The sequence below is a fragment of the Poromitra crassiceps genome, assembly GCF_964638095.1.
Source record: "Poromitra crassiceps genome assembly, chromosome: 7".
In the NCBI taxonomy this organism is placed as follows: domain Eukaryota; kingdom Metazoa; phylum Chordata; class Actinopteri; order Beryciformes; family Melamphaidae; genus Poromitra; species Poromitra crassiceps.
Window position 1 is genome coordinate 5,810,774 of NC_139628.1, and position 16,018 is coordinate 5,826,791.

At 44.5% G+C, this 16,018-nt stretch overlaps 1 protein-coding gene across 2 annotated transcripts in view; it reads right to left on the reverse strand.

Annotated features, from left to right (window-relative positions):
• LOC310780016 (NLR family CARD domain-containing protein 3-like) overlaps positions 1 to 16,018 on the reverse strand; it is a 78,012-nt gene that overhangs the window by 8,567 nt on the left and 53,427 nt on the right. For both annotated transcript variants that reach the window (XM_083640550.1, XM_083640551.1), the window contains exons 2-7: positions 12,081 to 12,145; positions 10,523 to 10,778; positions 8,045 to 9,842; positions 7,764 to 7,937; positions 6,263 to 6,436; positions 5,082 to 5,128 (exon numbers count right to left, since the gene is read on the reverse strand). In XM_083640550.1, the coding sequence (XP_083496676.1) occupies positions 5,082 to 5,128; positions 6,263 to 6,436; positions 7,764 to 7,937; positions 8,045 to 9,842; positions 10,523 to 10,769 (2,440 nt within the window). In that variant the 5' untranslated portion in view covers positions 10,770 to 10,778; positions 12,081 to 12,145. The remainder of the gene's footprint in view (positions 1 to 5,081; positions 5,129 to 6,262; positions 6,437 to 7,763; positions 7,938 to 8,044; positions 9,843 to 10,522; positions 10,779 to 12,080; positions 12,146 to 16,018) is intronic.

Here is a 16,018-nt window from a genome sequence, read left to right on the forward strand (position 1 = left end):
ATAATTGCCCACCCCTGGCCTATATGAACAAAACTACTTTGGGAGATATTCACTGCATAACTGTGGGGCAGCCCTTTGATGTGTTTCAAATGGAATATCGTTCCATCAGCACCAATTTTGTTATCACCATTTGTATTAGTTTATAATGGTTTATATAATGTATATTGAATCTGAACTTGTTCATCCTCCAATTCTCTCCCTCTCTCTCTCTTCCCATCTCTCGCTCTCCCCATCTCTCTTTTCTCTCTCGCCCTCTTTCTTTCTCTCACTCCCTCCCTCTGCTTGCTCAGCGAGAAGGAAGCTGCTGTCACAGACGTGACGCTGTGGCTTTTAACGGGGGTGGACATGATCACACTTGGGTTTAAACACGCCCAATCTGGACGTTTGTGCCGAGTTGATGCAGAGCGCAGCGGGGCAACACGCCCCAAAACAGTGCTGCACGCAGCGCTATTCTGGCACAAAACGGGCCTTAATGCAAAATTACCGCCTTTGCGATGATAGAGCGCCATATGTCTTGTATCTTTTCATTGCTACTGAGAAACAGCTGATTGAAATTGTGCAAATAGACCAATCACAGCTGATTATCATCTACTGTAAGTTGGAGACGTACCCAGATGTTGCAGTGTGCGTTAAAGGCCCATTCTGTCGGTTCTGGCGAGAAATAAATGTGCACAAAGTGTTTTTTATTGGCAATGAGTGAATGCGCCTTGACATAACTTAAAAATGGCGACCAGGGGCGTTTCTCTCCGACCAGTCGTTCAGAAGATACATGGAAATACCTCAGTTTCGAAGGGGTTAGCATTTCCCGCCACAGCTAGAGGATGTGACGTCTGCGCGCGTTCATGAGCTTGCCTCTTGTCCTAGACGGCTAACAGGAAATTGCTAAAGTAGCTTTTAACGTTACGTTCGTCGCTGCTAGCAAAAGGAAACAACAACACAGACTCCAGAAAAAGTCCACACTAAATAAATAAATATTTATCTAATGAAGCCCGTCTGGCCAGACAGCAGCAATGTGACCGACATCGGGGGGAAACTAGAGTCAGGACTGTGTTTTAGGTTCATGAAGGGAACTTGCTGCTTGTAGCTACTGTAATGTGGTTTTGACCAGATAACGTTAGCTGCTTGCTAATGGGTTTTCAAGATTCAAGATTTTTATTGTCACTCCGTAGTACAAGTATCTGACCACCTGGTCAGAAACTCTGCTAACATTACCGTCTTGTGTGAATTAATGCAACCCTAACGTTACTACCGTTATGCTTATGGTCATGGAACATTATTGTTTGACTGCAGTTAGCTGCGGTGGTGAGTGCCTATTATAACCATAACGTTAGCTTGATGCTATACGCGGCTAACTAATAGATTTAGCTATATTTATAGAAATTACCACCAGCCCCACTAATAACGTTACTGTCTTGTGTTGATAATGAATCTCACAGTCGGAAATATGCCTAACGTTAGCCTACTGTCTGTTATGCTTACGGTACATTGTTTGACTGTTCAGTTTGGTCAACTCCAGGCATTACACGGTACCGTACATACAGGGGGAGCAGGCTATTTCCTGGCTTGTGCTAACGTGAGTATCCACTTCCCCGCAGCCAACGCAAGCCAAAACACGGCCAAACATGCCACAATAATGTCCCCTAATTCATCCAGAATCCTTCCTGGGCATCTCGAGGCTGATCTGACCAATAAATTGTCCAGGTTGCCGTTTTCAAGTGACTTTTATGAGTTAACGTTAGAAAGCAACCAACAGCTCTGCTGTTGCCAGGCAACTGCTTGTGCACGTCTGAGTATGGTGCCCGCGCGTCAGCTCGTTCACACGCTGCCTGCAGTTACTCTAACGGCCACCGGCGTCAGTAAGAGTGAGTATTGACGGAATGGACCTTTAAGGTGTTTTTGATCTGTGTCTTTTTCGGTTTATAAAGTTTATTTTGATACAACTTAATGAGCAGCTATCGTGTAGATTGTTGTTGATCTCTTGCAGTAATTTCTTATTGAAAATACTGTACTATAAAACATTTACTGCAGCAATTCTGTGACATACTATTACTTTTTCAAATACTATCACACTCATACTGTTCTCACATTTTTTCATGTCAAGGAACCCTAAACTGAAACAAATTAGACCAGTGGTTCTCAACCTTTTTACACCAAGTACCCCCTGAGAAATTAGTTGGCTCTCCAAGTACCCCCATATGACCGACGTTAAAATACAGTCTATTCAGCTGCACAGTTTACGCAGGAGGCACACTTATTCCTAATTACATAATTTATTGTTAACTTTTGTCAGCCACAGCCATAATGTACAAAGGGGCAGCACTAGAACTAGCAAACTCAAACAAAATAACATTAAGAACTGTATTTCAGCAAATGTAGGCCTACTTCAAACACACACACTCTCTCTCTCTCTCTCTCTCTCACACACACACACACACACACACACACACACACACACACACACACACACACACACACACAATAAGTGAGATCATTAAGAACACAATGAATGACAACAATAATAATGACTGCTTCATTCTCAAAAAGGCAAGTGAAAAAAATAAGATTAACAGCAGCATTTCAATTAATTCAAACACACACACGTGTGTCATGTGTGTCCCGAACAGAGAGAGAGAAATAAGCCATGTGTGCTGTGTCCGTCCGTGTACAGCGAGTGGACAGCTCCCGAACAGACAGAGTCAAATAGAGAAACAGACAGAGAGAGGCTGCAGGACGGCCGCGCGGCGACGCAGCACACGGAACAGAGAGGGAGAGAGATGTGTCATTATATCGTAATATTGGCTTCGGGCCTCGCAACAGGCTCGGGCCAATTAATTTCATAACTCATCCGGGCCGGATCGGGCACGGGTCTGCATGTCACGGGCCGAGATTTCATGCCCGCGCAGCTCTCTAGCTCAGTGCCAGGCTTCGGCTTGTAGCTCTAAGGACAAGCCCACCGTCCTCGGTGCCCAGGGCCCGGGTTCAGTTGGGAGCTCTCCTTGGGTCCCATTCCCTTCATTGGGCCGCCCCCTGCAAGTGCAAGGAACCTGGCAGGGGACCCAGCGCACCTTGGTCCATGGCCACGGCCTGGCCTCTGTTTGCAGCACCCAGGTCAAGCCCACCGGTCAGCTCGCCAAGGTCTGGGCTCTGTGCCAGCCTTCGGCTTGTAGCTCTAGGGACACGCCCACCGTCCTCGGTGTCCAGGGCCCGAGTTCAGTTAGGAGCTCTCCTTGGGTCCCATTCCCTCGGTAAATGGTAAATTTTGCCCCCTTCTTTGGGGCGCCCCTGCCAGCGCAAGACGCCCAGCTCACCTTGGCCCATGGCCATGGCTGGGCCTCGGTTTGTAGCGCCCAGGACAAGCCCACCATGGACGGCACCGTGCTCCTGTCATCGGTCGGGAGCTCTCCTGTAGACCACACCTCCGGACACCGGCTCACCATCGTTGGGGCCCAGGGCCCGACTTTGGCTGGGAGCCTTCATGGGATCTATGTGCGGCCTCCAGGGTGTTCCACAGCGGTTCAGGCCGCCGAGTGGCGTTGCGAGCCCGCAGTCAATGGCGTACGACACCCGTCTTCGCTCTCTGGCTCAAAAGAGGACCAGCCCGACCTGGCGCGTCCCCTGGACGCGTCTATAGTCGGAGTTTGCGTGAAGGACTTTCCCCTGGCATGCCTAGCATTTGCGGAGCTAGCCGTGTGACAGGTGGGCGCAGCCTCTCACACCCTGCTCCCCCCGAATTCTCGCCCCAACCATGCTGCTCGCTAAGGGGGCGATACGCTCGGTCCCCAAGGCGGAGGAGCACTTGGGGTTTCTATCACAGGTACCTTGCCGTACCCAAGAAGGACGGTTCCTTGCGTCCGATTCTGGAGCTTGGCGCTGAGGGAGGTTCCCATTCCTAATGCTTTCCCTTCCCGCCTTTCAATTCGTTGAAGCCACAGGATTTCTTACTTCCATGGATCTGAAAGATGCGTTCTTCCATGTCCCCGTGGTTCGGAGGCACAGGAAATACCTGAGGATCTCCTTCCTGGGAAAAGCTTACGAGTTCTGCCGTTTGGCATGTCCTTGAGCACACGGACCTTCAATGTGTGCGTGGAGACAGCCCTGGCTCCCCTCCGCTTGAGTGGGATTTGCGTCTTCCTCGATCTCGACGATGCTCTCATAGTGGCGGACTCGAGGGTCCGCGCTGTGGAGCATACCAGGGCGGTGACAGATCACCTGCAGACCCTGGGGTTTTTAGTGAACTGGCAGAAGAGTTGCCTCGTCCCAGCGCAGGTTGCATCCTTCCTGGGGCTCGACCTGGACTCTCGGGCCATGCTGGCGCGCCTCTCGCCAGACTGACAGGCGTGCACCATGCACCAAGGGCGTTAAGTCTGGGTCCCTCCGTGTCAGTGCATCAGTGCCCTTTGGGGCTGGAAACCCTATTGTTATGTTCATTATTCTTATTCTTATTCTTCCGACTGCTTTTCTTCTTTCTTAAGCATTTGTTCAAGGCTTGAACCCTTGGTATTACCGTTTGCGGCTATAACTTCATATTTTATTTCATGGCCAGATGTGGCCTTTCTTATCTCATAGTGCAAGTCGAGTTGTTTATGTGCTCTACCTAATTTTGAGTGAACATTGTTTTCATCATCATATTTTTCCAATCACTTGAGGATTGTCAAAGAAAAATATATTTTGATCAGAGAATGGTCACAGCTTTTTATTTCAGAGCACTCCAAATCACTCCAGTGACCCCCCCCCCCCCTCTTCTAAATAGCATCCCCAAGAACTGAGTATTATGTTCTGAATTGTGAAGACCTATATGCCACTGGTCCATTTTGTGAATGTACTCTACTGCACCACCACTATTTGTGTCCTTGTACCATTTTCTTATATGTGGACATAAATAAATAGTTAAAATGTGTGTGGCCAGGGTCTGTTGTGTTTATTATTTGTTAAGTTCTTCAGTTCTTCAGTTTCATGAAGAAACATTTTTCAGCCATCTTTGTTCACAGTAGGATTTTAATAAATATATGACACATACTTGACCTTTCTATTTAAATAGGAATTTCATGTTTTCATTTTGGGGGAATTAAACACACACTTACACTTCCTCAGACCTGGTTTCAACATCTGCACTCCACCATGGTCCACACTGTGGGAACATTTACATAAAGTCTGATCAATATAATATATTTGATAAACAAACAATAATCATCATTCCTGAGCTTATAGTATGACAGAAAATGTGTCTTACTCAGCCTTCTAGCAGACGCTGTCTCTCCATACCTGAGAGATTCCATGCTTTTTTCATTTTTTTAACCTTTTATTTAACCAGGTAAGTCATTAAGAACAAATTCGTATTTACAATGGTGACCTGGCAAAAGGCACAGCCTCTTGAGGGGACTAAAATACATTTAAAAAATTAATAAAATGACAACGGCCCATATCCAAATTGTTGCCACTGGCTGCAGTCTCCAGTGTGACACAGAAAATGTGTGTAACTCTCAGCCTTAACAGACGTTGGGCTCTATTTCCCCCCTGGTCTTAAATTTGCATTTATGGCTGGACGCAGAGCTATTAGTGGGCGTGGTCACGCGCATTCCCTAATTTTTCCTTGATGCTAAAAGCCAGAATGCCAAGAAGTGTTGGATTGGTGATCTCCAGTAAACCAATCACATTCTTCCCTTCCAACCTCCGATCCACGGAGCGACTCCAGTCCGGTCAGAAAAGCCCTAGAAGCAAAGATCATGTAAGTCAGGAGGGGAAGAGAAGATGACTGGCAAAGATGTGAAAGAGAGAGTGAGAGAGGGGGAGAGCGAGTGAGAGACAGAGAGAGAGAGGGAGAGAGGGAGTGAGAGAGAGAGGGGAGAGAGAGAGTGAGATAGCAGCAGAGAGAGTGATTGAGAGTGAGAGGGAGAGAGTGAGTGAGATAGAGAGTGCAAGTGAGTGAAAGAGAGAGAGAGGGAGAAGTCTGTATCAGACGAGCATGCAGACACAACTGAGAGTTGAGTTTGGAAAGACATGTCCGCAAAATAGGATAACGCCGTGGGTGCATCCCCGGTGTTAATAAGGCCTGGTTTTGAAAAGCGTTAACCGCAAAATTAACGCCCGTTGGGAAGATCGCTTTAGGCTGGTATTTAAGGCCGAAACACCCATTCTGGCCTATTCCTAAGGCCAGGGGGATAATAGAGCCCATTGTCTCTCCATTGCTGAGAGATTCGTCTCCACTGTGTCAGAGAAAATGTCTGTGACTCTCAGCCTTCTAGCAGATGTTGCCTCTCCATACCTGAGAGAGTCCAGTCTCCAGTGTGGATCCTCCATTCCAGCAGAGAGCAGCTTCACTCCTGAGGCTCCTGGATGATTGTAGCTCAGGTCCAGCTCTCGCAGATAGGAGGGGTTGGAGCTCAGAGCTGAAGCCAGAGAGGCACAGCCTTCCTCTGTGAGCAGACAGCCTGACAGCCTACACAGACACACACACACACACACATGTGCGCGCACGAACGCACACACACACACGCATACACACATACACACACATGCACGCACGCACGCACACACACACACACACACGCACACACACACACACACACACACACACACACACACACACACACATACACACAGCAAGCACAATTGTACTGTCTCAAATGAAAATAGTTGAGCAAGTCATCAGCTCTGTGGCTTAATTTGGTTCAGTTTGACTTTTCCACTTTTCTGACAGAATCTTTGAAATCATTTCTGCTATTTCTGGTTTCAGCAACTGATGCTGCAAGTAGAGGAAATAGTGAAGTATCTTCATGGAAAGTAATTCACATAAGCTACAAAACAATGCTAAATGTTGAGATTTCTTTCAGAGAATTTAGAGAAAGTTGTACTCACACAAGTACAATCTTTTTTAGACTCTCATGGCGTTCTTGAGGTATTCCAGTCTGGTTTTAAAGCCCTTCACAGCACTGAAACTGCACTTTTATAAGTTTTTAATTATCTTTTTTTAGCAACTGAATCTGGGGACTCTGCCATTCTTATGCTTTTAGACCTCAGAGCTGCATTCGACACAGGCTCCCGCCTGGAGCACTGTGTCGGCATCAAAGGCACTGCCCTGGAATGGTTCAGGTCCTACTTGTCTTCTGTCAGCCTTGGTGACTCTGAGTCCTCCTCAGCACCCCTCCCCTGTGGGGTGCCCCAGGGTTCAATTCTTGGGCCAATCCTCTTCGCTCTCTATTTACTTCCCCTCAGGTCCATTCATACAGGAAGTATGGCATCTTGTTCCACTGCTACGCGGACGACACACAAATTGACCTGCCCCTGGAATACATGGATGCAACTCCATGAACCCTTTGTTGAACTGTCTAAACGACATCAAAGCATTGATGGCCTTAAACTTTTTCAATTTCAATGACAGTAAAACTGAAGTGCTGATGTTTGGTCCCAGTGGTTCCCTTCACATGGACTTGGGCCCATTAGGACAATTTGTAAGACTCACTGTAACCAACCTGGGTGTGAAAATGGACAGTGATTTTAAACTTGACAAACTGATTAACTCTGTCCTGAAATCTAGCTTCTTCCAGTTGAGGCTTTTATCTAAGGTCAAGCCCTTTTTAATCTTTCTGGGACCTTGAAAAGCTCATTCATGCTTTTATTTCAAGCAGACTTGATTACTGTAATGCTCTTGATGTTGGAGTTAGCCAGGCCTCCCTCTCTCGCTTGCAACTCATGTTCAGGTCAGAACAGACCTTAGTTTGGAGACATCAATTAAATTGAAAAAAAAGAAAGTAAATGGATCTGACCTCAGAACCTCCAGTCTACAGTGTGGACTCTGCAGTCCAGCAGAGAGCAGCTTCATTCCTGAATCTTGCAGGTCATTGTTACTCAGGTCCAGCTCTCTCAGACTAGAGGACTGCGAGCTGAGAACTGAGGCCAGAGCTTCACAGCTTCTCTCTGACAGATTACAGCCACTCAGCCTGAAGGAGCATTAGAAGACAAACAAGAACTTTGAAAACACGTTTTATTCTGCATGAATAAGGTGCAATATATCTGAATGAATCTATTTGGTTTTCTAGGCACTTACACAGATTTATTGGAGGCTTTGACCACTGGCAGCAGCCTAAGAAGAGCCTCCTCGGAAGCAGAGTATTTCTTCAGGTCAAACACATCCAGGACTTCTTCAGATGACAGTAAGATAAAGACCAGAGCCGACCAATGAGCAGGGGAGAGTTTTCCTGTGGAGAGACTTCCTGATCTCAGGTACTGTTGGATCTCCTCCACTAGAGAATGGTCATTGAGCTCATTCAGACAGTGGAACAGTTTGATGCTTCTCTCTGGAGACAGATTCTTCTTTATCTTCTCCTTGATGTACTGGACTGTTTTCTGATTGGTCTGTGAGCTACTTCCTGTCTTTTTCAGCAGGCCTCGTAGGAGATTCTGATTGGTCTGCAGTGAAAGACCCAGGAGGAAGCGTAGGAACAAGTCTAGGTGTCCATTTGGACTCTGTAAGGCCTTGTCCACTGCACTCTGGTAGAGGACATTTAGTTTAGATGAGACTCCTACCTTCAGAGACCACGAGGATTTTGATTGTGGTTCTGACAGCAGATTGACACCAGAGTTGATGAATGAGACGAGGACATGAACAGCAGCCAGAAACTCCTGAAGGCTCAGATGGACAAAGCAGAACACTCTGTCCCCATACCCACCACGCTCCTCTTTAAAGATCTGGGTGAACACTCCTGAGTACTGTGAAGCTGCTGTGATATCAAAGCCACACTCTTTCAGGTCTTCTTCATAGAAGATCAGGTTGCCTTTCTCCAGCTGCTCAAAAGCCAGTTTTCCCAGATAGAGAATCATCTCCTTATTCTCTGGCGTCCACTGTGAATCTGTTTCAGTTCTCCCATGAAACTTGACGTTCTGCCGTTTGGTCTGAATCACCAGGAAGTGGATGTACATCTCAGTCAGGGTCTTGGGCAGGTCTTCTCTGTTACTGGTTTTCAACACAGACTCCAGAACATTAGCAATCATGTAGCAGAAGACGGGGATGTGGCACATGATGTGGAGGGTTCGTGAAGTCTTGATGTGGAAGATGATGATGTTGGCCTGCTCCTCATCTCTGAATCTCTTCCTGAAGTACTCCTCCTTTTGTAGGTCATTGAAGCCTCTCACCTCTGTCACCACGTCAATGTACTCAGAAGGGATCTGATAGGCTGCTGCAGGTCGGGTGGTCATCCATATGCGAGCTTTGGGAAGCAGTTTCCCCCTGATGAGGTTTGTCAGCAGCACGTCCAGTGACGCTGACTCCGTAACATCAGTCAGGATCTCATTGTTCTGGAAGTCTAGAGGAAGTCGACACTCATCCAGACCATCAAAGATTAACGCAACGTTAAACTTGTCAAACCTGCAGATTCCTGCTTCTTTGGTGTCAGGAAAGAAGCGATGAATAAGTTCCACCAAGCTGCACACTCTATCTTTCTGCAGGTTCAGCTCTCGGAAAGTGAATGGAAATGTGAACTCTATATCCTGGTTGGCTTTGTCTTCAGCCCAGTCCAGAGTAAACTTCTTTGTTAAGACTGTTTTCCCAATGCCAGCCACTCCCTTTGTCATCACTGTTTTGGTTGGTTTATCTCTTCCAGGTAAGGGTTTAAAGATGTCTTGACATTTGATTGGTGTTTCTGGTCTCTGGCTTCTGGATGCTGCTTCAATCTGTGTGATCTCATGTTCATCATTGACACCTCCACTCTCTCCCACTGTCATGTCAAGCTCCGTGTAATTCTGATTCACAAGTGTCGGGTTTCCTGCTCTAGCAATCCCATCAAACACATACTGAAAGTTCTCCTTCATATTCCATTTGTGTTGACGTTGACACTCTGCAGACGTTTCTAAATAAATAAACAACAGAGGAAATCAATGAGAGGCAAGTAAAGAGTAATGCAATCATTTACTGATAATTTACACATTCACAACTCAACAGACTCTATTCAGCTCATTACTGCTGGGTTGGCAACAGGTCTTGACTGGTGTAAGGTATAAGGTAGCTGTTGTTGAGTCGGTTATTATTACTCAACCAGGACTTGCATGCAACCAATCGGATTCCACACTGTGCTGATCCCCATAAAGCTCTGGTTGCACCAAAAACGTATATGTTAACCAAGCAGCTAGCTGCACTTCTCATTTGCTGTTTGTTATGTGCATGTATGTAAACTACTTTGGGGAAAACCTTTCAGACAATACACACATTGGTAGTGATTGTATGAAAGCCCTGATACCCCTGAGGTTCTTTACTGGGATTATGGATAAAGTGATGATGCACCATGTACAAGGTGACTAAAGTGAGAATTTACCAACTGTCTATTAAAATCCATAGAAATTACATCAACACAAATACAATACAATGAACACATACTCTCACAAGGCTGCCTGTCTCTCTTCACATATATTGTCTGGATGTAGGTCAACAAAAGTAGATACAATGATAGCCTGCACTTTATATAAGACATAAGTTTAGATGAGTTCTATCTTTTTTCAAATGTCCCCTTTTTTAATCTTCCCATGACTTAACTCTGCATTAGATCCTTCCTGTTGATCTTCATTAAAACCTTCTCGGTCACCACCAGCATGTTTTCGCTGTAGGTCCGCTCCATCTCATCCACTGTCTCCAGCCTGTTTGCCTTCTCCAGTCGGCATATTGGGATTTTTGGGAAGCCTCCCAGGCTGTCAGCCTGCTGGAGGAACCACTTGAACTTCTCAAACTCTGCCTCTTTCAAATCCTCCAGCGTTTGCAAGAGCTTCTCTTTATTCGTCGCCATCGTTGCTCCCTGGTAAAATCACAGGAAATATTCAACTGTAAGAACCAACTTTATCCACTATAAAATGGCAGAAAGCTGTAAGAAATGTCAAAAATAAAAAACACAGAATCTTCAGCAAATTAAATTGTGAACGTTTTGAAAGGCTGATTGATGATACTTCATGTTGTGTATAACCAACCAGATCCAGATTTAGCCTATCAAATCTTCTTATCTCTATTCAACTCTGCTTTCAACACTTGTTTTCCACTTGTCCGATATTATTTGACAAATAATATGGTGAAAATAAAACGTTACAAATAATATTTGTAACCTTTACTAACTATAATTTACTGCACTCCCTCCACTACCAGCAGTATTAGGAGGTGCGTGCTACACTTATATAAAGGAACCAAGCAAACCGGTCATCTAGAGAATCGTGAGTGACCATGAAACATTTCACTTGGAGCAAAGAATATAAATAAAACATAAAAATTATTGCAAATTTGTATTTATTTTTATTTTTGCTGCAAGTGTAATCTTTCATGGTCACTCACAATTATCTGGAAGACTGGTTGGCTTGGTTCCAGGCTTAAAACTCTTTATATAAGGATTTTTCAAATTGTCTAAAAAAATTGAGAAAATGAAATGGGGAAATTTCTTGTGGAACAAGAAGTGGGCTGTATTGTAGCCCAGGTCGTGTTTGTTTATTTATTTTGAAAATTGACAAGCAACCCCATCAAATTATATAGGCAAATACTAAGCTACCCCAGTGAAAAATAACCTTTATTTATGACATCACTGATGATGTCATCAGTGGGATTTATGACATCACTGATTATGTCATCAGTGGGACAAACGGCTCTCTCCCCCAGTCTCCCCCCCCCCTCTTTCTCTCTCCCCTCTCTTTCCCGCTCCTCTCTCTCCCTCCCTCTCCTCCTCTCCCTCTCCTCTCTCTCCCTCAGTCTCTCTGCCTCTCCCTCAGTCTCTCTCGTGACTTTGTGTGTGTGTGAGTGAATTTATGGATTTATGACATCACTGATGATGTCATCAGTGGGACATACAGACAGATAGCTCCCATTTATATACAGATCATGTGTTTTGCACTGAACCCTCGCTAATTTCCGACCCTGATACAGACACGCAGACACACAACTTCAACTTTATTTTATAGATTCTGATTCTGAAAATGTCAAGTATACAATGCACTGAACTTTTTGACCTGGCTTTAAAATCTCTTGAAACGTTTAAAATGTTACTCTTTATTTTTACAGACATATATATCCTGTTTATGGTTTGCACTTTTGCTCCATCAGAAATAAAAATATGTTTTACCTCGGAAGATGTTTGCCTGGCGAATTCACAGCATCTAGATCAAGTCAGATACTTTCTGCCTTCAGCTGTAGACAGAGACAGACATAGAGAAGATGCTGCTTATTCTCCTTTGTGAATTCTTGGTGTCTGTAAACATTGATTGATTCATTGATTGATTCATTGATTCATTGATTGATTGATTGATTGATTGATTGATTGAAACGATTTATTTCAAACAGTTAAAACAATACATAAAGTTAAAAAAAAAACAGCAAACATAACAGTCTAATAGACTTCATCAAAAGGAAAATACGTAAACTCAAACATAAAAAAGGTGAACTGTTTGAAAAAACATTTGATATGTATGACAGAGTATTAGGGCCATGCATGATGAAAAATAAAAATGACATGAGGATTTTTTTTGTTTTGTTTCCAATGACAGGAAGGGGGGGGGGAATTAGTTTCCATTTTGAGGAAAAAAAGTGCAAGTTTTGTGAAAAAAGTAATTCTGTGAAATTTTGAAATTTCAGTATTAAAGGTCCTATCCGTAAGTTCTAACTATTACTGACACCAGTGGCCGTTGGAGTAACTGCAGGCAGCGTTTGAACGAGCTGACGCGCGGGCACCATACTCGCACAAGCAGCTCCCTGGCAACAGCACACTGTTGGTTGCTTTGTAACATTAACTCATAAAAGTCACTTGAAAACAGCAACCTAGACAATTTATCAGTCAGATCAGCCTCGACATGCCCAGGAAGGATTCTGGATGAATTATTAGATGTTATTGTGGCCTGTTTGGTCGTGTTTTGGCTTGCATTTGCTGCGGGGAAATGGATAAGGATAATCACGTTACCATGAGCCAGGAACTACCCTGCTTCCCCTGTAGTAATGCCTGGAGTTGACCAAACTGAACAATCAAACAATGTTTCATAAGCATAACAGTAACGTTAGGCATATTTACGACTGTTATATTAATTATCCACACAAGACGGTAACGTTATTAGTGGAGCCCCGTGGTAATTTCTATGAATATAAATCAATATTAGTTAGCCGCAATTAGCATCAAGCTAACATTATACTAATGTGCAGTCCCACTGCAGCTAACTGCAGTCAGAGCCTTCTCCCCCGGTACCGTCTAATAGTTGACCAAACTGAACAAACAGTGTACCATAATAAGCATAACAGACAGTAACCTTAGGCATATTTACGACTGTTACATTCATTATCAACAAAAGACGATAACGTTATAGAATAGAATAGAATAGAATATAACTTTATTTGCCATTTCAACACATGGTTGATTGGAAATTGTCTTGGTGCAGAAGTGCTCACATAGACACAGAAACATACTGTAGATGCAGATAGTTCCATACATACAAAACAAAGAAGTAATAAAAAGGATAATAACGACATTTTAAAAGACAATTCATGGAACCTGTTAAAAAAGCAGAGTGCCACAGTGCCACAGGGAGCTAAAAAATGCTAGATAAAAAGTATTTAAAAAGTATTTAACACATTCACTGCCAACAGTTTTTTCCAATCAATAGGTAGCTTCTGCCAAGGTTTTTTTTTGAGGATTCTGGCTCATCTTTCAAGAGCCTAGTCCTAGCCTTTCTGCTACGACTTTGTGAACACAAAATATCTCAAAAGAACTTATAGAATGTGTGCTTTCTCTGTCTAAAATAGTTAGTTTTTATCATGTTCTGTTATGTAGGCATTAGCAGTTGAATACAGCATGGTTTCAGAGATTTTCAGAGAGTTTTGAGATAATTGGATTTTTAGAACCACCTCACGTGCCTGTGATTATGGGTGCCCTTGGGCAAGTGTGTATACTGTATTGTGTTGTGTGTGTGTGTGTGTGTGTGTGTGTGTGTGTGTGTGTGTGTGTGTGTGTGTGTGTGTGTGTGTGTGTGTGTGTGTGTGTGTGTGTGTGTGTGTCAGGGCCGGCTCGCCCTACAGGCGAAACAGTTTCCTGCCTGGGGCGCCAGTTCGGCTAGGGCGCTCTGTAGCCCTCACAAAACAACAAACAAACAAAAAACAAAAATCGCTGGTGTGCGCCCAGGCGCCCTCTCCTTTTCTGCACAATCAGTGCCTGAAATTGGGCGCAGGATTGCGGGAATCCCGACAAGCCGCTTGTCACAGACGGCGTCAGTGCAGCAGCTGCGTAGCCTACGTCGGAGGTGGTGGTGAGTGTCACTTCACCTGCCTTAGTGCCTTCTCCTCCCCATCAAAAATGAACCAGGAAAATACATTTTAAAAGGCTGTAGGCTGCTTTAGTTTAGTTCCCCTCTTTTTTAGTTTAGTTTCTGTTTGACATCTACTACGTAGACTAGCGTTTAATCGTGGTCGCTTTCAGTAGTCTGGAGCCGTTTTGAAACATTTCTGCTGATTCAGGCGAACTCATTGACAAAGCACCAGGACAATTTTTATTGTGAAGAACCTACAGATACTGTGACTATTGACAGAGAAGGAGAGCGAGAGAGAGAGAGGGGGGGGGGGGGGTAGAGAGAAAAGACGTGAGTGAAACAGCAGAGCAGATTGTGGGAGAAACCAACGTGCAAGTAAGTAACAAGCTGCTGCTGCTGCTATCCATTGACGTACACAGACAGTTTAGGGGCCTGGTGCCTGCATAAGTGAAAAAGGGGCACCCCCTCATAATTATTTATAAAAAAATAAAGTATACAAGTCAGGCCTGGATAAACAGAGTAACCAGTGACTCCTGCTACCGATTTACATGTAAAAATAAATAAATGGATAAATAAACAAAAATCTCTTCATTTTGACACAATTTGAAATCACACAATTTATCAGTGAAATACTGTAATGTATAGATTAATTATGCTATAGCATATTTTCTACTGATACTTATATTAACCCAGTGGCACTCCTATTCTGGTTTATTTCAAGAAAAACATTTTGGCTAGTGGAAATTCTAATTGGCTGGTAACTTTAAAATCTAGCAGCTATATTGACTGGTGATCAAAAGTTAATTTCAAGCCCTGCAGGGAGAGCAGGTGGTGACATGGGAGTGAGAAAAGGAGTCAATCTAATCCTAATGTTAATTTAAAATGAGATATTCCTATAAATCTGGCTTCAAACATTCAAACAACCAAAATCTTTATATGATAATAATAATAATAATAAATGCTGATGATTCACAGATATACATGTGTGTGTGTGTGTGTGTGTGTGTGTGTGAAAGGGGGAGGGGGGGCGCCAAATCAAGTCTCGCCTAGGGCTCCAATATGACTAGAGCCGGCCCTGGTGTGTGTGTGTGTGCGTGCGTGCGTGCGTACACTTATTCCACAGTAAGCATAAGCTAAGAGAGAGAGAGAGAGAAAGAGAGAGAGAGAGAGAGAGAGAGAGAGAGAGAGAGAGAGACTAAACTACCGAGCACCCCCCCCCCCCCCTCCTGCAAACTCCTCCCCTCCGTGTGTGTTTCTCTGGGGCTCTGCAGGCAGGCAGGCAGGCAGAGGCAGAGTGTATGCCAGGCGAGTCTGGTGCGAGCTGGGATGTGAGGTGGGATGAAGCTGCGTGCGATCCTGGGCTTTTGAGTTTGCTGCTGCGTGTGTTGCACCCAGAGTGTATTTTAGGAATCCCCCATGTTGTGCGCCAGCTCCAGCGCGAAAGCGAAAGCGTTTTCGCCGCGTTTTCCTCACGCTGTTTTTGCTCGGCTTTCTCTAGTCTGGAGAGCACTGTCGCCACTTAGTGGGTCGGTGGAATGGGTTGTACACGTTCGGTGGCTCCCATATTTTTTATAGGAGACGTAGGGGGCATGGATCCACGTCCCACCGTCAAAATTATTATTATAATTTTTTTGACGAGTTGACTCGTCCACAGCAGTCAACCGTTGGTTTCTGCTTGACGAGTCAACTCGTCGACGGCAGTGAACGTGTTAAAAAGAAAGTGCTAAACTATTTTTTAAAGTGCTTTTGGTCATAAAGTGCAAAAAGCCTAGCT